Source organism: Diplotaxodon limnothrissa, unplaced genomic scaffold (assembly GCF_057381915.1).
Source record: "Diplotaxodon limnothrissa isolate DT_005_m unplaced genomic scaffold, D_limnothrissa_male_GT1.1 unmapped_scaffold_4, whole genome shotgun sequence".
Lineage (NCBI taxonomy): Eukaryota > Metazoa > Chordata > Actinopteri > Cichliformes > Cichlidae > Diplotaxodon > Diplotaxodon limnothrissa.
Window position 1 is genome coordinate 1,175,001 of NW_028188558.1, and position 25,149 is coordinate 1,200,149.

The following is a 25,149-nucleotide window of genomic DNA, read 5'->3' on the forward strand; positions in this document are numbered from 1 at the left end:
CTCTGGCTCTCACACACCTGTAACGTCTTCTGTAAGACGGTTTTCTGTCCCCCACTCGTTACCTGTATGAATGGCACCTGTTTGAACTCATCATCTGTATAAAAGACACCTGTCCACAGCCTCAAACAGTCAGACTCCAAACTCCGCCATGGCCAAGACCAAAGAGCTTTCGAAGGACACCAGGAAAAGTATTGTAGACCTGCACCAGACTGGGAAGAGTGAATCTACAATAGGCAAGCAGCTCGGTGTGAAAAAATCAACTGTGGGAGCAATCATCAGAAAATGGAAGACATACAAGACCACTGATAATCTCCCTCGATCTGGGGCTCCACGCAAGATCTCATCCCGTGGGGTCAAAATGATCATGAGAACGGTGAGCAAAGATCCCAGAACCACACGTGGGGACCTGGTGAATGACCTGCAGAGAGCTGGGACCAAAGTAACAAAGGTCACCATCAGTAACACACTACAACAGCAGGGAATCAAATCCCGCAGTGCCAGACGTGTTCCGCTGCTGAAGCCAGTGCATGTCCAGGCCCGTCTGAAGTTTGCCAGAGAGCACATGGATGGTACAGCAGAGGATTGGGAGAATGTCATGTGGTCAGATGAAACCAAAGTAGAACTTTTTGGTATAAACTCAACTCGTCGTGTTTGGAGGAAGAAGAATACTGAGTTGCATCCCAAGTACACCATACCTACTGTGAAGCATGGGGGTGGAAACATCATGCTATGGGGCTGTTTTTCTGCCAAGGGGACAGGACGACTGATCCGTGTTAAGGACAGAATGAATGGGGCCATGTATCGTGAGATTTTGAGCCAAAACCTCCTTCCATCAGTGAGAACTTTGAAGATGAAACGAGGCTGGGTCTTCCAACATGACAATGATCCAAAACACACCGCCCGGGCAACAAAGGAGTGGCTCCGTAAGAAGCATTTGAAAGTCCTGGAGTGGCCTAGCCAGTCTCCAGACCTCAACTCCATAGAAAATCTGTGGCGGGAGTTGAAAGTCCGTGTTGCTCGCCGACAGCCCCAAAACATCACTGCTCTCGAGAAGATCTGCATGGAGGAATGGGCCAAAATACCAGCTACTGTGTGTGCAAACCTGGTAAAGACCTATAGTAAACGTTTGACCTCCGTTATTGCCAACAAAGGTTATGTTACAAAGTATTGAGTTGTATTTTTGTTATTGACCAAATACTTATTTTCCACCCTGATTTACGAATAAATTCTTTACAAATCCTACCATGTGAATTCATGGATTTTTTTTTCACATTCTGTCTCTCAAAGTTGAAGTGTACCTCTGGTGCAAATTACTGACCTCTGTCATCATTTTAGGTGGGGGAACTTGCACAATCGGTGGCTGACTAAATACTTTTTTGCCCCACTGTATATCAGGTGCTGCTGCTTTCAGTCATTGTGCAAATGTGCTGTTTGTAAGCTTGTAAAGCTGCAGTCAGCTGAGACTGAAGAAGTCACCTGATCAGTGAGCAAACGTTTCTGAAAACGTCCAGATGAACAGAATCAACCTTTTGGGATCAGCCAGCAATGCAGCATCATTGTTGTTCAGCTTCAGAGGTTTGCAGGAATGAACTGATGACCAGAAACAGCTGCAAAGTCCAAGAAAATACCAGCTGGAGTTCAGCTGCATTTGAAGAAGTCAAAGAAAAGTAAGGATGGCAAAGGGCGACGTTTTCTTCCAAAGAGCTGCAAACATGGTCGACGCCTCATTAGAAGAATCATCTGGACATTTGTGAGGAACTCTAACCAAGAAAGCAACGTCACACAGATCCAACAGACAGTTTCCATGACTGCAAGTGTTGAGTGGAAAAATGCTACATTGCATTATTGCATCCTCTCACCACAGGAGGCGCTGTTGGCACCACTGATTGCTGATCAGCTGTTCTCTGATGATCTGATTGATACTGTGAATAACGGGACTCACTGAACTCTGTGACACAGTGAAGATTACAGAGTTTAACTTCACCCTTTAAGACTGACCACAGAACCAAGTCCGCCAGAGCTTTTGTTATATTTTTACATGCTGTGGAGCCATTTGTGGGAGCATTTCAAGTTGCTATACATCAATACAACTGTTATAGCCCTAATTTTAATAATATGTATGCATTAAGTCCATAGTAACTACATAAACTGCAAAAACAACCTCTGCTCATCCATCTCTGTGTGTATCAGGATACATTTGGTTCATAATACACAGAAAAATCAGAGTTATTACCTGTAATAAATGTGAAAGATTCCTGCAGTGATAACCAGGCAGGACTGAAACACATCCAAGCTGTCACCACGGTAACAGCACCGCCCATCCACAGGTGAGGGGAGGAGCAAAAAGAGGGACTTTGACCATTTTATACTAAAAACACTGAACTAATGTTTCTAATATGAAACAAATAAGCCCACATTAATGTGAGCGTTTATTAAATAATAATAATGATGATTTCCTCCTGATCTCATTTCCACAGCAGAGAAAACTGTGGTGTATATTGAGGTGGAGGGTGTGGTCTGTGGCTCAGGTGTAGAGTGAGGGTGGGGTGCACCACAGCAGCATGCTGGGACTGCTGAGGGTGGAGGAGGGAGTGATGATGACATCAGAGCTGCAGCACAGAGACCAGTGAACACACAGTCTGTTCATCTTTGCATAGATACAATATACAGCACAATATTGAATGACAGACACGCTGTGGGAGCTTCCACAGATACACTGACGTCAGCATCCAGAGTCCTCCTGCTGCTCCCCCCTCAGAGCCCCGTGATCAGCACCAACACATTCAGTTAGATGACAGAGTCCAGCTGCAGCTAGAATCAGCTCCCCTCTGTGAACAACAGCACAGCGTCAGTGTTTCACACTCAGTGAAAGGAGGAAACAGCAGAAGAACACCATGTGTGCTACGTTTCCCAGGACACACTACAAACTGCACAAATACAGAGCAGCACGTGGAAGGACCTGGAGCTGCATTTACAGAGCTGCAGACAGCGTGATGTCCTGTATGGACAGGTGGAAGGAAGCAAGTCCTCAGCTGGAACACTCGTGTTTGTCCACAGACAGGAAACACAGCAGGAAACTTCCTCACAGAAGTGCAGCTCATGGATAACACACTTCCTGTCAGTCAGAATGAGGCTGCAGCCAAACACAGAAAGGTGTTTTTGTCCAGATGAGCCCAGAGAAGAAACACGAGTGTTCACAGACATCAGAAGCTCAGAGAGGTGAAACATGAGGTTGGAGTCCTCGTCAGCATCCAGAAGAGCTGCTGTGAAACCCTGAGTACTCATGACAGACTCTGATGGCACAAACACATCATGATTCAAACAGAAAGACAAACATGGAGCTCCTGATCCTCCTGCATGAGAACAAGCTGACATGAGCGCTGTGTCTGAGAGTGTCTCCCTGTCACAGTGACAATAACACAGCTGCTGCTCACAGTCATTAAACTGACCTGAGGTCAGCTGTGCTCCTTACATATGAACCATGTGACCTCACATCAGTGCTGTGGATGACTGTAGTCATAGAAGAGTAGAGCTGTAGCAGGTGGTGTGAGGAGGAGGTGGTGTATTCTAGTTAACGCAGTACTGAAACACTCCAGCAGAGGGCGCTGTTAAGTCCTTATTGTAACACAGTTACTGTGTGCAGTTAGACTTCATACATAATCTGCACTTATTTCCATCAGACATGCTGTCAGTAAATGATTGGTTTCTATTGATTCTACTTCCTGTTGACTCGTTTGATGACAGTGAAACAATCACAGCTGATTGTGTGATGATGTAAACTGTCACTGTTACATTCAGTGTGTGTGACATAATGTTAGTGCAGGCTGATAACAGCCTGGTTCTGTTAGAAACACATGAACGTGTCCATAGATCAGTGTGTGTTTAACATGAGAGCTTCAGCCCTGCTGATGTGTTAAATAAAGACATGCAGGAAAACTGATGAGACTCTGAAATAACTCTTTATATTTATAATGTAACTCTGCATCAAAAGAACAACAAAGGATCCCAGACAGGTTTCTGTGAACAAAGACCATTCTGATGTTTCTGTGTTTCTAACACTTTGACATTATTAGTAAACAGACTGCAGTGAGCAGCATTTATAAAGAGCTTCTATATAAAGATATGACAGCTGTTTGACAAGTTTATCACTCTGTGTTTGGACCTGATCAGTCCAGCTGTTTACTTGAAACATGTTCATTTACCTGTTCTGTTATATTCATGTTCTTGTCTCTGTTGAAAACACATTTTAATGTCCCTCAGATTTTTCTCCCAGATGAATAAATATAAAAATGACACAAACTGACTGCAGCTACTTTTTGTCCTTTCTGTCAAAAACCTTCATGTGACTCATGAGAGACACGTTTCAGCTGTTTGTGACAGATCAGAGGCCAACAAGTCATTTATAACACTTTCCATCATTGTTTAAAGTTCTCAGTGTTTCTGTGTTGCTGCGTATAGGATCTCCCAGCATCATCACTGTGCTGTCCAATCATTGTGTGCGAGGTTACCCTTATAGTGCGATGTGTGTTTGCACAAAGAGAAGCATGTGTGTCAAATATAAATAAGCACAGAACAGAAACAGCTGCTCGTTTCTTCTGTTTAGAGTCAAGTTAGTGTTTTGTGTCTTTGTTTGAGGCCTGATGTCGAGCAGAGGTGTGTGTAACTGCACTGCTCTGTTATATGTGTGAAGTGTGTGCTTCTCTTCAGCATCATCTTTGTCACTACTGATTCCTTTGTGTCATCATGTGTTGAGAAGAGAGAACAGTTATAACGGAGGAGCAAAAGGAAGCCCTGAAATCTGCATCAACAAGGAAGTGTTGGCTCACCAGTGATCCCAGCAGAGCCACTGGTTTGGCTCCAGTTGTTCTAGATTCAATGATGTTGTTGCTACAGATACATGTCAGCATCTTTATTGAATTTAATATGAAGCAGAAATGGTGTCATTAGGAGAAGAAGAGGAGAACAAGTCCGGCGAGGAGGCAGCAGCTCTTAAAGATGAAACAGCAGCTCAGCCCTGAGCTCAGAGAGCTGCACATGAAAAAGCTCCTCAAGCAGATCCTGTCAGAGGTTTGTCATCAACAGGAGGAACTGTTCACATCATAGGATGAAGATGCTGTCAGCTGGATGAAGAAGGTTATTTAATGCAAACGTTCACACTGAAGTCAAATTGTTGTCGTGTTGAACAGATTCATGTACTGATCGTCTCCAGAATGTTAGAAGAGCTTCAATGAATCATTAGAAACAACTTACAGCTGCACAGCTGTGTCAAACACATCTGTGTGTCATTGTGGGATTGTTGTGTTTCTACATGTGACACACGTCTAAAACATGCACACAATCTGAACACAAACAGGGACTCATGTGTTCCCACAGCCAGATGCTGAGAGCCATTTCCTTGTAGTCCTGTGTCTACATACATGAACCATTAGATGTTATTGGAATGATTGTCAGCTCTGATAGTTTCATGTGTGTTTAGCTGGACGCTGTTTGATCCTCGACATGTTTAAAGGTGTCCAGTCCTGAGACACTGGGGCTGGAAACAGCTGTGATGTCATTGGACTGTCACACAGACAGAAGTGCATGAAGCGAGCAGCCGAGGAGCCGCTGATGTTTTGGATTCAACAGCATTTGAAAGGTCGACACAGACACATTTGCACACAGAAAGCTGAATCTGTCATATGCCACAGTGAACTCACTGTTCAGTGTTTTTCAGGAAGCTTCTTAACTGCCTCTGCTGCCAAACAAGCAGCTGATGTCCTTGAGAAGAAGCTGAAGAAGTCTTCAACAACAAATACAGGAAGTGGACTTTCAAATACTAGATTCACTTTAGACTCACAGAGAAATGACTCAACCAGCTGTGTTTGACTCTATGAAAGGTCAGTGTGTGTCTGCACACAGACTGTTGTGTTGGACTGTTATTCAGTTGTCTGCTGAATGTTTTCAAATGTCTGCATCTCAGCTGTGATGAGGCTGGGGGTCATGGGAGGCCACCGTAGCAGCCTCTTCAACATCATGACATCATCATAAATGCTGCTGGACTGTCTGATGGGCTGACGGTGAAAAAGCCGTCGGGAAGGAAACAGAAGACATTTCAGAGGCTGCAGCAGATTTCTTTGATTCGGGGCCTTTTTCAGCTTTATTGGACAGAGCAGTGAAGATAAGTGACAGCAAAGCAGAGAGAAAGGGGGCGTGGCCCGGGTCAAAGCCAGGCCAGCTGCTCTCCACCTCGTGGTCACCTGCTCATCCTAGTGAGCTCCACCAGCAGCCCTTTCACACACTTTACACTGTCAAACACTGTGTGTGGACCTCAGCTAACAACAGGCTGCATTTAAGTCTGGACTACATGCTTTTATATTGTTTTTATTCCATCAGCAGCTCAACATCATGAGCAGCTTTGACATAAAGACATCAAACTCAAGCTGACTTTAAACTACTTTTAATACAGGGGCTCAAAAACAACAACATCTTTATTATATATCAGGACACAAAGTCATTTCATCTCAAAGGGAAACAGCTTTATTTGGAATAACCAGCACTATCAACTGGTTTGGGATCTCCACCAGTTTCATGTCTTTGCAGCTTCTCCAACAAAGTTCCTGTAAAATCAGCATGTTTGTCTTTATTGGTTTGATAGTGATTGATTATTCAGTCCCAATCTGCTGTCATCTAAAGAACAAAATGATGTTTCTATGAGTCACAAAGCTCCAGATGTTGTCGGCTTCACAAAGAAAACAAAGAACTTAAACACAAAGTGTTTGGAGCCAAAATGTTCCCAAGCTGCTCTTTTTGAAATGGCAGAGGTACAGTGGTGCCTAACAGCACACTGTGGAAGGCAAACATGTTATTGTTGGATGAAACTTCATGAATCCTTTGTAGATTTGAGCTGTTGGAGCCTTTCTTTTCTCTTCAGGTGTACAGATGCTGAGGAGGCAGGTGAAGCAGGTGGAGCTGTTGTGATGCTGCAGAGGGTGTGTCTTAGTAACTCTGTGAGGCAGAACTGGATCCAACATTGTGGATGTGTTGATGTTGGAGCCATTAAGAGTCTCTGGCCACACTGTAGGATTTCCCTTTGATCCACTGTGGGGGCATTTTGGAGTCTGTCAGTGAAACTCTTCATGTTTGTGTTTGACTCCAGTTTATAGAAACAGAGAAATGTGTCATGCTTTTGTTCGGCCTCCACAAATACACACATTTGTTCATTGGTTGGACTTTTTGGAAGGAGACACATTGAAAACCATGTTAATAAGATCTTGTTGTTTCCTGTGGATCCGACACAGAGAGTGGACTTCAGACAGAAAGCGTGGAAGAGATTTTAGAGGCCGTGTGTGGCAACAGGAAGTTTCTGTGTGTTTGCTGATCTTACATGTGGAAAACAACACGTGATGTTTGTGAAGTTCTACAATGATCATTGTTCTCACAGCATTTTGAGTGGGAACAGTTCAAACTGGGAGTAGTGGGAGTTATTTACTGATTGAAACAAGCTGAATGTTTCTGTGACGATGAAGATCAGCAGCTCAGCTGATCAATGAACTGACATCTATCAGTCGTTTCATGAGATGAAGTCATCAGCAGACATTTGTTCTGACTGTGTGATGAATGTCAGAACGTCAGGGCTCTGCTTTAGTCACTGCTTGATGATCATTGGCTCATTGTTGAATCCAGGGCCCAGTCTGACCTCTGACCTTTGCTGCAGGTCTTCTGTGTTATCTCCACTTTCATGTCTGATCTTCTGCTGTATCGTCCAAAATAAACATCTGGATCATTTCCAACACTTCAGCAGATCTTTAGATTGGGCAGTGCAGCACAGAATAACACATATTGTACTATACTGCCCACTTCCTGATCTTATTGGATCTGTGTGTGAGGTTGGTGAAGGAAACACATGTTTACTGAGTGAGTCGCTGCCATTAGGAACTAGTTTTTATATCACAGCCTGGAAATCACACAGGACCATTTCTGCAAGTGAAAAGTCGTCATTGGAGGAAAATCATTGTGTAGTTTGTGCGACTGAAGAATTGTCCCAACTACATGTGCTGCTGACCCTTGACCTTTTCTTTAGGTGCACAGAGGAGTCTGTGGGAACATCCAGAACTGAGGCATCTTGTGTACAAACGTGTTCAGACCAGATGTCAAATGATGTCAGATGTCATCCGTGAATGGATGCAACTGTGGATCGTTCCAATAAAATGAGGCAGTTTTGTAAGTACAAGCCCACTACAACCCATCATCAACATTTTAAATTACATTATACATCTTCACTGATATAAAGCACCACTATTTTAACCTGATTCACTTTTTCCACCCTAACAGTTCATTCCTCAAATCAAACAAGATATTTGACCCTAAAAAAATGCATCAACAAATAATTTTGTAATAAAATATTTATTCTTCAACTTTTACAAGTGAAATCAAACAAGTGTGTTTAAGAGTGAAACCAGAGTGGAAGCTGCTCATATAGAGTCCAACCCAGGCTAAAGTAAGCTGAGTAGAGCAGCACCATCAAAGTGTCGGCTCTCTGAACACGGTGCAAGATCGCCATCTGCAGGACAAAACTAGTTTTTCTCGCCCTCCTCGTCAACATCAAGATGATGTCATCGTACAGCAACTGATTCCCTGTCCGTCTGGAACAAAGCATTTACATTAAAAAAGACATTTACAGAAAATACAAACACCAACAACACATCTCATCATCACATGATATTTTATTATTTATTATATTATATATTTTTATTGTACCATCAACATCAACAAATACCAGCATATTTTCTTTGAGATTGAGTAGAGTGAACCTTTCCCTTGGTTCACTTCCTGCTCGCAGCATCAGCTGACCTCTGACTTCCTGGTTAAGGTCTCTCAGCGTTGACTGGAATATCAAATCGGACTCACACCATGTTCTTGTAATGTGGTCATGTCTGTCAGCTGTTTGAAGAGCATCTCTGGCCTAAACACAATAGGAAGAACAACAACACGGCAAAAAAAACCAACACATTTCCATATTAGATGAAGGGCACCGTAACTGGAAATGGTAACATTCATCTGATGCTGCTTTGGATTTATCTTCTGTTTTAGACCAACTTTGATCACTTCGAGCCATCTTAAGTCCGTTTGTTCTAACTTCTCACTAACATCTCGTATGATTTCAGATCCCTGCTGTTCCCCAGCTGCCCTGTAGGTGGCCTCAGTGTGTCTCACACCATTTACAGATGATTACAGGTCGTTTACAGTTCAAACAGGTCCAACATAAGAAATATGCAGAAAATATCCTGCTATAACAGTTTGGGTCAAAGTGCAGATGTTCCAGATGTTCTGAGTCTCTCTGTGTTTCATGTTAACATGTAGATGTTGGACCAAAGTGAAGCTTTTTGATGTGACAGCAGGAATGTGAAGTGTAACTCTGAGCTGTAGGAAATGAAACTAAACGGACTTTTTCTCCTTTATTTATAGGAAAGTGTAGGAGAGCAACAGATGAACAAGCGTTACTGTAACAGGAAACATCAGAGGACCTTTATGTTCATCATCATCACTGTTTCCTTGTTCTGTCACAAACACACAACACTTCCTGCTCTCTCTCTGATGGATCTGATTGGCTGTTTCATTCACAGGAGGTCAGGGCGTCACACAAACAGCTTTAACTGCACAACGACACACTTTAAATCATCTGCAGACAAACCTGTGTGTTTGATTTATGAAGAAATAATAAAGACGTGTGTACAGCTGTCCATGAAGCAGCTTCTCACACAAACTCTGACACTTCAGCCACTTTAATTCCTGCAAAGCTGCGTAATAAAGAGCTGTGACTGCTATGAGCTGCTGATGATGACTGCATGAAGCTCTCAGCTGAAGCTTCTTTCATTTATTTTAATGTTAATGTCGCCTTTTTAAGTCTGTGTGAGGATTTTAATGACACACATTAAAGGAGCTTCTTTGATTAAAACCAAATTCATGTTGATTTTCAGCCTGAAATGATAAAAACTTTAATAATTCTGTTTATAATCATCAACCTGGAGACTAATGAAAAGTATAATAGTGAAAAAAAGCCTTTATTATTTGAGTAATGCCTGAATCTGCTCAGAGACGGAGACAACACAGAGGTGTTGATGACAGTTTGACATTAACTGAATTAAAAACAAAGTGCTCTTATTGTGAAAATCTGCCTCCTACTTCTTTAAATCGTTTTTATGTATTTTTTAACGTCACAGTGAAACATTGAGGCATTAATCTGACACAGTTTGATCAGCAGCTGTGTTTTCACTGACGTTTCACTTTGATTTGTTCAGACTGAGAAGAGAGGATCGGTTCTCTGTGTGCGCACTGCTGAGAAACACAAGCTCATTTCTGCTGTTTCATGAAAAGTGTTATGGAGGAACAAGAAGTTCAGCCTCTAAACTCTCAGCGTGAGGACTGAGTGAAGAGTTTCAGAGCAGAGAGTTTTGGCTCACAGCTTTTAGCGTCTACACAAAGAGACGATTACGCACTTGATCTGAGAACATCTCCACCTCCTACAAACAAACTCTCCTACGAGCAGCTGTCACAACCACAACAGGCAGAAGACTGGATCCTGCTGCAGGTTAATGATTGATCTAAAGGCAGCTGACCTTTGAGCAGGAACTTGTGAGTCTTTTATTGTGTTTAATGCTCACAGTGCTGAAGCCTGCAGACACACCCACATCATATTATTTGTTCTCAGGGTTGTTCGGCGTGGTGGAGTGGGAACAGAAACTTTCTGCAGGTTAATTATTGATCAAACTAAAGTCATATTAAGGAGCTACTGGCACGAAGTCAGAGCAGAGCTCAGAAATCTGAAATATATCAAAGTATATTAAAGTTAGAGTTTAGAGAACACTGTTTGGTTAGCTGCCTCAAAGGCAGATGACTCTCAATATCACAAGATCAGGTGAAATTTCAGACCAAGGGAAAATCACTGGGATTATCTGTGAAGAGGCAGAAAAGCATAGACCTCGTCTACCTTATAGACATTTTGAAAAGGTAAGAGTGAATCTGTCTTCATTCATCTACATGGAAACATAAAACCAAAAAACAAACCAATACAACAAAATCACACCCAGTAGGGCTGGGCGATATAAACAATAAACGACAGAATCGATTAAATTTGGTCAACGATAGAGATTTTGACTATACCGCTCTATCGCGACAGCGCATGTGATGATGTCATCAAACTGCACCTGTTTTGGTCGAAAGCATCGCAGCGGTTAAAACCATTATCCTCTGCAATTATGCTGGGTGACAGTCACAGCAAAGAGATGAAGCACTTTTGAAACGCGGGGAAAGCCAAAAACTGCGCTTCCTCCACTTCCGTAACATTGATTCAATAATGTTGAATTCTCTGCAGCTGCTCTATTCCCATGTTGTGGCAGTATATTAATAACTAGCCTCGTGTTGTGGATGAATGATCTCAGTTGTTCTCGTGACTGAAGTTTGGCCCGTGTACAGCATCCTGCTATGCGACTGCATTTGTCCCTGACCACCAGAATCACTCACGTTAACTTTTATTGAGTGGAAAAAGAGTTGGGGTTCATCCTCCAGCTTCACTGTGCTAATGTTATGCTAACATAGCTGTGTCGCTAGCAATCACGTAGCACAACATTATATACCAGGTAGTCCAACTTCAGTAACCCTGCAAACGCCACTGCTGTTTAGTTTTCTGTCTTCATTTATGTTGGAAGTGGTAGCAGAGCTGTTTGAATTAGTTTCAAAAATCTCAGTCAGAACATGGTATGAAATGTTTAGGTGTAAACTAGCGCGCTAACTTCCTGTTAACTTCTAACTCCGTTAAATTTAATAAATTCTGTTTTCATGGATATTAAACTTAATTGTTACATCTGCTAAAGCAGCAATGCTGATGATTTTATTAAAGATGAAAGAATTTAGACCGTTTTTAACTCTCAGTGTTCGTTTGACTTTGGGACCTGAAGCTGTCGGAGTTTTGGACCCAGATTACTCCGTGAAGCTCCTCACTACGGCAGCCGTAATGCTCTGACGATCCATCAAGCAGTGCGGCTTACCAAAGTTGTGCTAAAACATTTTTAACAGATTTCTGCAGCCAAAATCGGTTCGAGGTCAGTAAGCACAACCAGAATTCATACATAAGGCACACTCTTGATTTTTGAGAAAATTAAAGGATTGTAAGTCTGCCTTATAGTGTGGAAAATACGTTATACAGAAGAAAAGAATATATCGCGATATATATCGTTACCGCACATGCTTCAAATTATACCGCGATATGGATTTTAGGCCATATTGCCCAGCCCTAACTCCCAATTTATTTACAACATTTGAAACATACAGTGTAGCTCAGTCAAAACACTCCAAGGCCAAGTGAAAGTGCTGAGAGGGAAAAGATCATGATTAATGATTTATTTAAACTCATAAGTGGGTGCAGCAGCTGAGCTTTGACCTGTGAGCTGCAGCTTAAGCTTCTTTTATGGTTCAGTGTTTAATGTGTAAACTGTTTATCACTGCAGAGACGCCTACAGGCTATCTACTGTTCAAAAGTGAATTGTTATACACAGTGCAGCAGCTGACCGTTGACCTGTGAGCTTCAGCCTCTTTGCTGGTGTGAAGTGTTTAATGTGACGCAGTCTGCAGACACAGACGACTGCTGACGGAGAAGAAGCAGAGGATTTTCTCTGTTTCTACACAGACCTGGTCCAGACAGCAGAGAGCTGCAGAGTGAAGACGTTCATTGGAAGAAGCTGAGTAAGTTCAACGTCCTCTTTGAATCCTGGATCAGGAAGTGAATATTTGGTGTTTAAATAAGGTTTCTGTCTTTGACTCAGTCTGCTGTCACTTTTTAGAGAGAAAAGGAGATTTTAGATTAACTGGTGTTCCTGCTGCTCCAGCATTAAAGCACAGTATAGGTGACTGCGCTGATGCCTGTTTATAATTTCACCAAAGCTAATAAACTGTTGGCTAAATTTTCTTGTTTTCAGATGTAAACAGAGGTGAGAGGAGCAGATAATAAGGATTAAATATTATGCTGAATAACTAAATTCTGCTAGTCTGTGACGTAACTCCCAGCAGCATCACCTCATTTCTTTGACCTTTAACATGAGTTAGCTTATCTAGCAGAGCAGCTATCTCTGCTGTCTGTCATGTGACCGAGTCAAGTGTGTGTAGTAGACTTGTTAGCATAGCTAGCAGGCTGAAAGAAGCTAGCAAACTGTGTGAACACTTTGTAAGAGGTGAGCAGTGAAGGATAAGGAGCTCCTCCAAATGCTGATAATGCACTTAACCTGAATTTACTGCTTGTTACATTATATGTGATGTTCAGTCAAAAACAATTACTTAAATTAACATTATTATTAGTAGTAGTATTAGTATTAGTATTTGTTTATTATTCATGACATGGCTCCCTACTGTAGTGGTTTGAACAACTGATCTGTGGTTATTGTGTCCCTGCAAATTCAACAATGTGCCTCAATGCAAAGCATCAAACAAATATTTTTATTATCAAGTCCTACTGGATGAATCACCGTAGCTCTGACAGTGAAGCACACTCATTTTTATTGGTAGTCACCTTGTAAGCAATGTTCCCTCTAAGCTGCGCACTGTTGGCACGGTCTCTGCGCAGAGAAAATCTGTATTGAGCACACAAAAAGAATTCTAACCTGAATTGAAATTAAAGTAAATATGTGCCGGTGTTTTAGCAAAGCGGCTGATGTGGAGTGAAGCCACGTTAATGACAACGTGTACAACCATTGGAGATGTGAGCAGGACAGACGGAACAACTGACAGGAAAAGTGTGGACTTTATACCAGTTTTTAAATTGTGTTGATCGACCACGTAAAACCAGAGTTATGATAAAAATATCTGCAATGTTTGGTTTTCTTCCTGAATACTGTCGTTGTTTATATTTACTGCAGGAAGAAACGGTAAAAACTGCGTTTTATAAGGAAAACGCTCGAAAGCCTGTGAGCAAAAACAATACCAACCCCCAGCCTTTCCTATTGGTCGAAAAATGTACCATGTCGACCAATCAAAACATGGCATTTAGTTGTTAAGAAACGGCGTGACGGCGGTGTTTTGAGATGTGAGAGATTTGAGACGTTTAGAGCAAATCTTGTGTAGTTAGTGTGTAGTGTAGTCAATAGTGTTGTTGTGTGTGTCAGAACAATGAGGCGACTGCTGAGTGTTACAGGTGTTACAGCAGTGACACATCTGCTGCTGTCAGGCCTGCAGGTATCAGGCTGCTGTTCTCCTTCATCTCATAGAGGACAGAAATTATTTTTTGGAGCGGCACAAATAATTTGTGTGGCATCAGATTTGATGCAGAACAGCTGATTGTTCTGTAAATAGTTTGAAATGTTTATTTTTAAAAAAACACCTTGGCTGTAGTTTTTTGCAGTAAACAGCTGCAAAAAACTCTGTTTGCAAAACTCAGTTACTTTTTTGAAGAAGTAACTATATAATTAACTGCCCAACATTGGTCATTATTTACTGTATGTTGCAGACAGAGTTACAGACTCTCTCCCAGACCACAGACTCATAATACAAGTCAGAGCTTTATTTAAAGAAAGTTGTGTTTTCAAAATTGAAGTTCAAGTTATTTTTCCTTCCAATAGTGTTAACATGCTGCACAGGTCATGAACAAGATTTTCTTTTTTAACTTTCATTGTAAGTGGGCTAAAGCAGTTAATTAAAAGTAGTTTAACAGAAATGTAAACGCTGTAAATTGATTATTTTAATAAACATGTAACTTGGATGGATTCGACGCTGGCGTGACCACAGTGCACACGTCTAATGTTGCTCACAGTGGATCGCTCAGGGAGGTTGTGTGTTCGCTCAGACAAGTGAAACATTAGAGGAAACATTGCTTGTAAGTGCAAGCTTTAAACTCTCATGGATGAGTAAAACTCATTAGAAACACTGGCGAGCAGTAAGTGAATAACAGGTCTGACAGCAGCAGCAGGGACGGTGCTGTCATAGTTTAACGTGGAGTCTGTTTGCACTCAAACAGTGAAGAGCAAAGAAAAGAACTTTAATGGTTCTGGGTCCCTTTGACCAAGCACTTTGCATTTTTTGTATTATGGTTTATGGTTCTGGTTCATTTACAGTCTTATTTATGCTTCTTTGAGTTTCTTATACTTCCTGTTTAGTTCCTTGATCATTAGATTCCCTCTGTGTCTCTGTGTGTCTCTGTGTGTGTTTGTGTGTGTTTGTGTGTGTTTGTGTGAGGCCTGGTGCTCCTTTCTATATTTCCTCAGCCTGTCATGTCTCTCTTGTCTCCTCTTTCCCTCGCTCACTCTCGTCTGCCTTTCCTCCACTCCTCTGTCAAGCTCACGTGTCAGTGTTGTGTTCCTTTGTTTGCTGTTTTATTGTGAAAGTCTTGCATTCTTTGTTCAGTGTGTTTCATTTTTCCTGTGAAGGTTCTCAGTCATCCAGGTCATCATAGTTTAAGGAGCTTGGAAAGAAAAGCATCTGGACTTCTATAAGTTGCTTGAAGATGTTTCGCCGTTATATTTGGGTCCTACCCTGTCTGCATTATGCAGCTAGTTCAAGACCAACATTTTTCTAGTTTCCCAAACAGTGAATCAGTGTGTGTCAGTGAATGCATCGTGTGTGCTTCAGGCTCCATCTAGTGGACTGATAGCAGAGCAGCTGATGGCAGCTTCCTCTGCCTCACACTGCTGTCTGACTGCATCCAGCTGACACTGAGATGAAGCAGGAAAGAAGCAGCTGATATTTGGACAGCACACATGATGAAAGGAGGATTTCAGCTGATGTGCACATGAATGATTTGTGTTTCCTCTGCAGGTAGAAAGTGTGTGTGAGCTGAATTGAGCAGCATGGATCAGTGTGAGGACAGAGAGGAGGGAGTCCCTCCCTCTAAAAGCACTCTGTGTGGGGAACATGAGAGCCAGACCAAAGCTCAGAGGTGAGATGACCATCTCTAACTGTCCATGACTCTTCTCCATGTCACAGCTCAGCACTCACATCACTGCTCCATCATTATTCACAGGAAGAAACAAGGAACTAAACGTAAACATGAACCTGAAGCCAGCTCTGTGTCCTTACAGAGTGACGCGTCTAAAGATCTTCCCATTTATTTTAAATCCCAGCCTGCGTCTGCTGCAGAGAGGTGAGCTGTTAGCAACATGAACTCTTTGATGTCAGTTTATCTGATTTAAATGAACTGTTTGATGTTTCCTGGTCTCTAAACTGCATCTCAAAGGAAGTCACTGAACCTTTATTCCTTATTTCTATCAAACATGTCCAACATTTAAACTCCTGCTGCTCACAGTGGGACCATCAATAGTCCTGCACAGTGTAAATGACCCCTGGGTGGCGCTCTGTTCTTACACTTTGAAACACTACTTTGGAGTTTCCTTCTGCTCATTCTCAAAACACATTTTTCTTCTCTGACAGGATCCATGGGAGACCTGCTGGACCTGAACCTGGACCCAGCTGTGTGTCCTTACAGAGTGACCGGTCTTTAGATCGTCTCATTCATTTTAAATCCCAGCCTGTGTCTGCTGCAGAGAGGTGAGCTGTTAGCAACATGAACTCTTTGATTAAACTGCTCGATGTTGTTGGATATAAACTACAAACACGTCGTTCCCTCAGTCCCATTTAAACTGTCTTTTAAAACAAGCCTTTGGTTTCTAAACAACTGAAAACCCACTTCAGCAAACAGGAAGTGATCAGAGCGTCCGTCCACTTCCTGTCAGGCCCTGCAAACATTTCATATTGAAGAAAAGTAGTTGACATCTCACATTTTTACTCCACCACATTCAACCATTTTGACATTTTACAGCATGAAACTCTTGTCACATGACTCCTGTTATGTTATAGAGTCATGTGACCACCAGGGAGGGATTTGTATGGATGAAACACATTCAAATCAATCTGATTCATCAATGGAAACATTTTTGGTGTAAATGCAGCAACACTGAAAACGCTGAAGATAAAAACACAACAGATGAAATATGAACAAATCGAGGCTTTGAATACACGTGTGTGTGTTTGAGACACAGAGATAAATGGATTGTGTGTCTGTCCTATTGCTGCGTGAGGGTTTTATTGTAGATTTTGTGCGTGTACACTTTTGACCACGAAGGTGTTGAAAGGGCGTAAAACAGTTGGAGGCACCAGAGTGAACACTAGTGCTGTCAGTAGATTAAAACATGACTAATTAATGACACAATCTTCTGTCATTAGTCCTGATTAATCACAATTACTTGATCAATAGCTGCAGTTACATTTTTCCAACTTTATATTTAAGCCTGTAACAGACGTTTACACCATATAATGAAGTCAATGCAGAATAAACACAAAGAATGTTAAACGCTTCAATTCAAAGAGACTTTGAATAGTTTTCAGTCTTTAACTCAGCTTCTCTGCTGTAAATACAACTTTGTAACAAACATATATACTAAAAGCTAAGTGTGCACTAATATATAATAATATATAATCTATATTACTGCTGTTAATTAAAATGTTTAATCAGACTCATCACAGGGTTACTGTGGATTCATTTGGATTAATCACCATTAAACATCATTTTTAATGTAAACGAATCAAATTTCATTTCATGAGCAAACAGACTCGAGAGAAAAGGGCAAATTTACACACTTAACATGTTTATTGAACATGTAAACATTGATTAACCTCCTGAATGAGCCGACCCCCCCAGGGACAGTCCTGCATGCTAATGATGGGCTCTGCTCTGTACCTGCAGGATTCTGTCAGCCACAAACTCCTCAGCTGATCCTGAATCTGAGCCCATCTGTCAAACAATCATTTTCTTCACAGGTCTGTGGAGGTGGCACTGATCCTGCAGCAGTCTAACACTCTCTGTCACTCTTTTTCAAGTCTTTGACACGAGGAACCAAAACTATGTCATTAACAACACTAACAGGTCTGCAGTTTGTCCACTTGGCAGTTGTGTCATCAGTGCTTTGCATTGTTGTGATATTTTAAGCTGGAAGTGCTTCGGTGAAAAGAAAATTCCTTCTGTCACGATGTGCAGAATCCTTCATGTTGGTCGGCTGGTCCGCCTTGTTATTTTTTTAATGCTCAAACTTTCCATCGAGAGGTCAGTGTGTGTTTGTCATCTTCCATATTGAGCTGATTGGTTCAGCTGCCGTCACTAACAGATGTGCTGCACATCTGCACGTGTGCAAAGGTAACTCTACTCGGACAAACTGCTCGAAGTGCGTTGATAGAAACATTTCAGGGATTTTGAGTCGTTCTGCTCTCCAGATGTGTCGTGTTAAAGGTTTTTATCATGTTAATCATGATAACAGATGAACCCCTAACACTAACCCTACATGTTAATTTTGACAGCACTGCTAAATCCTTTTTAATGTTCTTCTGTCAGATCATTGATTAGACTCGACTCCAAATACGAGACTCAGAAAACTCAAATGAAAACTCAAATCAAAGCAATGAGAAAAGGACTTCTTCTGTTAGAATGAAAACATATGGAAGTGGTCAGGTTTCAAACACTCGATGAATCTGCTGCACAGTTACATTCAGGGACCTTTGGCCTCCTGAGAGCATTAGTTGATGGTTCATCACAGTTTTCTCAAAGTTTCCTCTGAGCTTCTGCAGCATCATCACTTCCATCACTGATGAAAGAAAGTTCATAGAAAACAGAAAATATATCTTCAGAATCTGAGAGTTTAAAGCTTGACGGACTTGATTCAGATGAAGTTATTTGAGCAGAAACTCCTGGATCTTTATCCTGTGTTGATCTAATCCTTCATGGTTCCTCCACAGAGTGGACCAGCAGAGCTCAGAGGTTCCCAGTGGTCAGTCTGCCCAGCAGCATCAAACACAGCTGGACTCCATATTTATGGTCTGTACATGTACAACAACTACTTTATTATTAATATTAATAATAATGCATTTATTTATAGGTCCCTTTCAGAACACCAAGGACTCTGTCGACTAAATGACCAAAAGAAAACAAACTTTGAAATCAGACGGTGCAAATGTGATCACAGGGAAACGTTTTAAACATCGAGGCTTTAAACAGAAACCAAAGTGAAACAGTTTGTAGTCGAGATCAGTGGGAATGAAGCTGAATAACTGTTTCTTCAATATCTTTGAGCTCTTAAAAAAAGAAAAACTAGCTGAAAGTCTGGCTGCTCTTATGAAAAGTACAGAGAAATTATGGGTCGCTCAACACTTGTGCACAATATAAGAGTTTAAATAAATCTAAAGAATAACTCAAAGTCCTACAATCATACTGATAAAGTCATCTACAGCTAACTATCCAAGTGGATTTGTTTAAGACAGCTCCATCTGCTGGTGGCCCTCTGCAGGTGCATGAAAGGGGCGTGTTTATAGTGAAAGTAGTAGAGGAAGTAAACCCCACGGGAAGGAGGAGGACTCTCAGCAGCTTCCAGCTCATATTCAGACATTTGACTTCTCACTGAAAGCAGCAAGTTTGAGTGTCTGTACCTTAGTTAGAAGAGATAACATGTCAGTAGTAATTAGAGTTGATTGAGCAATGCTGTCCTTGTAATGTAGTTTATGATTTTTATGGACAAGTCCAGTTTTTCTGTAGAGCCTCTCAAGTTGGTGACAGCAGCAGTGGAAGTTCACGTGTAAACCAGAGCAGCAAATCAGGTCCAAATGTGTTGTTCACAGTGAGTGGGATCATCATTGGCTGCTATGTTAACCTCCTGCAGCAGGATGTCTTTGGTCAGAGAATGGATAGATCACGAAGTCATTGTTGAGTTTAGGGAGACAGTAGACAGTTGGAGGAGGTTCAGCCAGTTGACACACAGTAGATAAAATAACTGAAGGCAGGAGCAGACACCTGTATGACTTTCCACCTCTCACATAGATTATTTCCCTGGGCAGCGCCACAGGGCTGGTAGATGTAAACAAAGCTGGAGGAGAGGATTGATTCATCTGAGAAAAGTCACAGAGTTGTGTCTTGATGCTCAATCATCCAGGTACGTAAATCCCAAAAAGCTTGATTCTGTTCATCTGGATGTTTTCAGTGGGAGAAACGTTTCATCATCATCAGGTGACTTCTTCAGTCTCAGCTGACTGCAGGTTTCAATCTTATAAACAGGACATTTGTATGACTGAAACCAGCCCACTGAAGGAACAATGGGCTGGGAGGTCAGTTCATTGATCATTGGTACGCATATTGTCAGGACCATTGATCAATGGTTGTTGATCAATGGTCATGAGTCCAGTTCACAGAGAGCTGGGAAATGGCTGCAATCACAGCATGTAAGATGGTGACAGTTGTACCCTTAGGCCCCTCCTCCATTCAGAGATGGTCTTTCCTTTTCACATAAATGGCCTCCTTGACTCCGCCCTCAAACCAGCGTTCACATTTACTCAGGACCTTCTTGATGTGAAGTTCTTCTGCTTCGCTGGCTGCTGTGTCTGTGGGGATGGTGTTTGTTCTGTGTTGTAGTGTCCTGATGACGCCCAGTTTGTGCCCCAGTGGATGATGAGAGTCAAACCTTAAATACTGATCTGTATGTGTAAACAGAGTGAACCTTTAAGACCAGTTGTCTGTACGATCAACTCAGTCACCTGAAACATCTCCAAGTTTCTGGCTTTGATCATCAACCTGTTGGTAGTTCAGCTCTGAACACCAGTGAAATGTTTCTCCCACTGAAATCGCTGCATTCATATGAACAGCATCAACGTTTTGGGATCATGGAGTTGTGGACAAAGTCTCAGTTAATCAGATAAAGTCAAACCTATAATTGGTAAAGAGTTCGTGGATGATATGCCCCTTGATGGTAAAGAAGTGGATGTTGTGTGGACTAAAGTTCAGAGTGGTGGGTCATTCATAAAGTATTCTGTTCCAGCTGCTGGAGGACAACATCATCACTTTTGTGAAGAACGAGCTGAAGAAGATCCAAAAGGCTCTGAATCCAAATAAGCCCCAGTGCTTGGAGTTTCAGAGGGAGGATGATGAGCAGAGGAGCAGCAGCAGAGAGGCATTTGTGAAGATCACAGTGGACTTCCTGAGGAGAATGAAGCAGGAGGAGCTGGCTGACCGTCTGCAGAGCAGTAAGAGGATTTATCTAAAGATTTAAGCTGCTGGATAAATGAGACACTTGTGACACCAGTGTGTTCAGTCATTTCTCAGTGGGTCAGAAATTGTCATCAGCATTTTGTAAAATATGATTGTTAAAGTTGTATTTTTATTATTATTATTCAGAACTTCCAGCTGCTGTTTGTCATCGTAAACTTAAGTCTAAGCTGAAGAAGAAGTTCCAGTGTGTGTTTGAGGGCATCGCTAAAGCAGGAAACCCAACCCTCCTGAATCAGATCTACACAGAGCTCTACATCACAGAGGGAGGGACTGCAGAGGTCAATGATGAACATGAGGTCAGACAGATTGAAACAGCATCCAGGAAACCAGACAGACCTGAAACAACCATCAGACAAGAAGACATCTTTAAAGCCTCACCTGGCAGAGATGAACCAATCAGAACAGTGCTGACAAAGGGAGTGGCTGGCATTGGGAAAACAGTCTTAACACAGAAATACAGCCTGGACTGGGCTGAAGACAAAGCCAACCAGGACACCCAGTTCATATTTCCATTCACTTTCAGAGAGCTGAATGTGCTGAAAGAGGAAAAGTTCAGCTTGGTGGGACTTGTTCATCACTTCTTTACTGAAACCAAAGAAGCAGGAATCTGCAGCTTTGAAGACTTCCAGGTTGTGTTCATCTTTGATGGTCTGGATGAGTGTCGACTTCCTCTGGACTTCCACAAAACTACAATCCTAACTGACCCTAGAAAGTCCACCTCAGTGGATGTGCTGCTGATAAACCTCATCAGGGGGAAACTGCTTCCCTCTGCTCTCCTCTGGATAACCACACGACCTGCCGCAGCCAATCAGATCCCTCCTGACTGTGTCGGCATGGTGACAGAGGTCAGAGGGTTCACTGACCCACAGAAGGAGGAGTACTTCAGGAAGAGGTTCAGAGATGAGGAGCAGGCCAGCAGCATCATCTCCCACATCAAGACATCACGAAGCCTCCACATCATGTGCCACATCCCAGTCTTCTGCTGGATCACTGCTACAGTTCTGGAGGATGTGCTGGAAACCAGAGAGGGAGGACAGCTGCCCAAGACCCTGACTGAGATGTACATCCACTTCCTGGTGGTTCAGGCCAAAGTGAAGAAGGTCAAGTATGATGGAGGAGCTGAGACAGATCCACACTGGAGTCCAGAGAGCAGGAAGATGATGGAGTCTCTGGGAAAACTGGCTTTTGATCAGCTGCAGAAAGGAAACCTGATCTTCTATGAATCAGACCTGACAGAGTGTGGCATCGATATCAGAGCAGCCTCAGTGTACTCAGGAGTGTTCACACAGATCTTTAAAGAGGAGAGAGGACTGTACCAGGACAAGGTGTTCTGCTTCATCCATCTGAGTGTTCAGGAGTTGCTGGCTGCTCTTCATGTCCATCTGACCTTCATCAACTCTGGACTCAATCTGATGGAACAACAACAAACAAAGTCCATATGGTCTATATTGTTTTGGAAACAAAAACCTGAAAAAGAAGTAAAATCTGTAGAGAAACACTTCTACCAGAGTGCTGTGGATAAGGCCTTACAGAGTCCAAATGGACACCTGGACTTGTTCCTCCGCTTCCTCCTGGGTCTTTCACTGCAAACCAATCAGACTATCCTACGAGGTCTGCTGACACAGACAGGAAGTAGCTCACAGACCAATCTGGAAACAGTCCAGTACATCAAGAAGAAGCTCAGTGAGAATCTGTCTGCAGAGAAAAGCATCAATCTGTTCCACTGTCTGAATGAACTGGATGATCGTTCTCTAGTGGAGCAGATCCAACAGTCCCTGAGATCAGGAAGTCTCTCCACAGATAAACTGTCTCCTGCTCAGTGGTCAGCTCTGGTCTTCATCTTACTGTCATCAGAAGAAGATCTGGATGAGTTTGACTTCAAGAAATACTCTGCTTCAGAGGAGGCTCTTCTGAGGCTGCTGCCAGTGGTCAAAGCCTCCAACAAAGCTCTGTAAGTACATTTGTATTCATATGCTTGTTGACAAAAAGCAGGTGTGATCAACTAAAACCACTAACAAAATAACCCCCAAAACCACAGTTATGAGTGCTGGTGTCTGAAAAGTGTATACAACTGTTAAGTGATAATCAGTACTCACTTTGTTCAATACTGAATACCTGTCGGCATTTCTGAAATTTTTCTGGGTGTAACTGTCATCAAAGTTACATCCAGACCTGGCCTTGAGTTGTTATCTGAGTTTTAATCATGAACTCTTCTTAAACGATGACAAAATAAAGAAATTTGGCACGTTTTGTTGATACCAAAAGCCTATTGAACTATCCACTGTTCTTTTACTGCTCTGTTCACTGTTCTCTCTCTGATTGTTTCCACATGTTGCTCGTTACTTTCTTGACAAAAAGAGAATGGAATATTGCTAAATGTTATGTAATCTCATTACACTTGATCAAAAGTAAGTTTTTTTTAAATTGTTTTGCTGTTATTTTTCAGACTGAGTCTCTGTAACCTGTCAGAGAGAAGCTGTGAAGCTCTGTCCTCAGGTCTCAGCTCTCAGTCCTCTAATCTGAGAGAGCTGGACCTAAGTAACAATAACCTGCAGGATTTAGGCGTGAAGTTTCTGTCTGAAGGACTGAAGAATCCACACTGCAAACTGGAAACTCTCAGGTGAGATCAAGCATTTTGTAATCAACTGGCAGAATTAGCAAATTAATAATAAGGTAATCCTTTAATAAGAGGAGATATGGGGGTGTTCTGATGTGCAAAGTACTCTTATGTTGAAAGATTCTAAAACAAGAAGTAGTTCCTGGGAACTGCTTTCTGTTTTATTGCTGTCTAAGTTGAAACTTGATGATGAAAATACTGATGAGTTTGCAGAGTTGAATCCACAGAACACAACACAAATATTCTTACACCCGACAATATGTACATAGTCATGGTGTTGGGTGCTGAAGATCATAATTAGAAATTTAATTATAAATTTCTTTAAATGCACATTCAGGTCTGTGACACTCATTCAGACCGTGAGCACTGGCTCTGTGCTACATACAGACATTTCTGCATCCCTGCCATTCAAAGGCACTTTGTTATATACAGTTTATATATGTAGTATTCAAAACTGAACTGTAAGCTTGGTGTTTTTAAAGGAAGCAATTTTAATTCAGTGTTTTCATTAGTCTTAATTTTATACATTTACTACCACTAAGAAGAGAACGGACATGACCTTAAGGCCTGGACAAGTTTGAAACCTTTTGTCCTTCACAATGGAAAATGGGTATCACTTTATCCAGCTTCTAATTTATAAATTCTGCACTCAGCTTTGCCGTCTCCAATATCACTGAAATTCAGCCAGATGCTGCTCATTTTATGCTTTCACTTTTTCCTGACACGCTTGAATTTAAACCTGTGTCTGTGTGTACCAGGCCTGTACCACTAAGCTTGCTTTCTTCTGAACGTTTGCCCCCATCCCTTTCTTTAAATAGTGGCATGATCCCAGGCTGTCTCTTAATGTGATTGGCCACATGATGTGTCCATCAGAATAAAGTCCCAGCCCTGCTGCCATGGAATATCAGCAACCCTGAAAATTCTTTAATAACTGATATATGAAATTATCTCAGGGGCTGAATTTGGCCGACGGGCCATATGTTTGACACCCCTGGTTTAGACAGTTTAGCATTCTATGTTCTACTGAGTTAACTCCAAGCTGAGTAGCAAATCAGCCAACTGCAGCCACAAGCTCCGACTGGTTTTCTTTGTGGATGATGATGTATTCTCCCTTTACTAGGTTCACTCAGGTGTTCCACTCATGGTTGTTATTAACTTCCTGTTTTATTTTGGTAGTTTTCATCTCTGGTGTCAAAGGTTTAGTTTTACTTCCTCCCCTGACATTGTCTACATGAGTTTCAGCTGTACAAGGTTTTATTGCGTGTTTATTGATTTGACGCTTCTTTTTATTTAACTATTATTGTTGACTTCTAAACAATTGTTAAAAAGTATTTTCATTGAAATATCAAATAATTTATTACTTTATCGGCTAATTCATTATACTTCTCTAAATAAGGGTGATAGTGTGTGTGGGTTGTCTTCAGATACTCTGCTTCCTCCCACAGTCCAATGTGAATGAGGCCCAGCTGTAAAGTCACAGCAGTCACACTGTATG

The 25,149-nt window shown here is 41.9% G+C and overlaps 1 protein-coding gene across 1 annotated transcript in view; it reads left to right on the plus strand.

The window, feature by feature from the left end:
• Positions 1-25,149, plus strand: part of LOC146606847 (protein NLRC3-like) — a 1,106,670-nt gene that overhangs the window by 786,282 nt on the left and 295,239 nt on the right. The window contains exons 1-8 of the mRNA XM_085349215.1: positions 15,796-15,895; positions 15,980-16,099; positions 16,387-16,503; positions 18,742-18,820; positions 20,808-21,012; positions 21,056-21,079; positions 21,173-22,988; positions 23,484-23,657. Coding sequence (XP_085205341.1) covers positions 15,807-15,895; positions 15,980-16,099; positions 16,387-16,503; positions 18,742-18,820; positions 20,808-21,012; positions 21,056-21,079; positions 21,173-22,988; positions 23,484-23,657 — 2,624 coding nt within the window. The 5' untranslated portion in view covers positions 15,796-15,806. Of the gene's footprint in view, positions 15,896-15,979; positions 16,100-16,386; positions 16,504-18,741; positions 18,821-20,807; positions 21,013-21,055; positions 21,080-21,172; positions 22,989-23,483; positions 23,658-25,149 lie in introns of the transcript that reaches the window.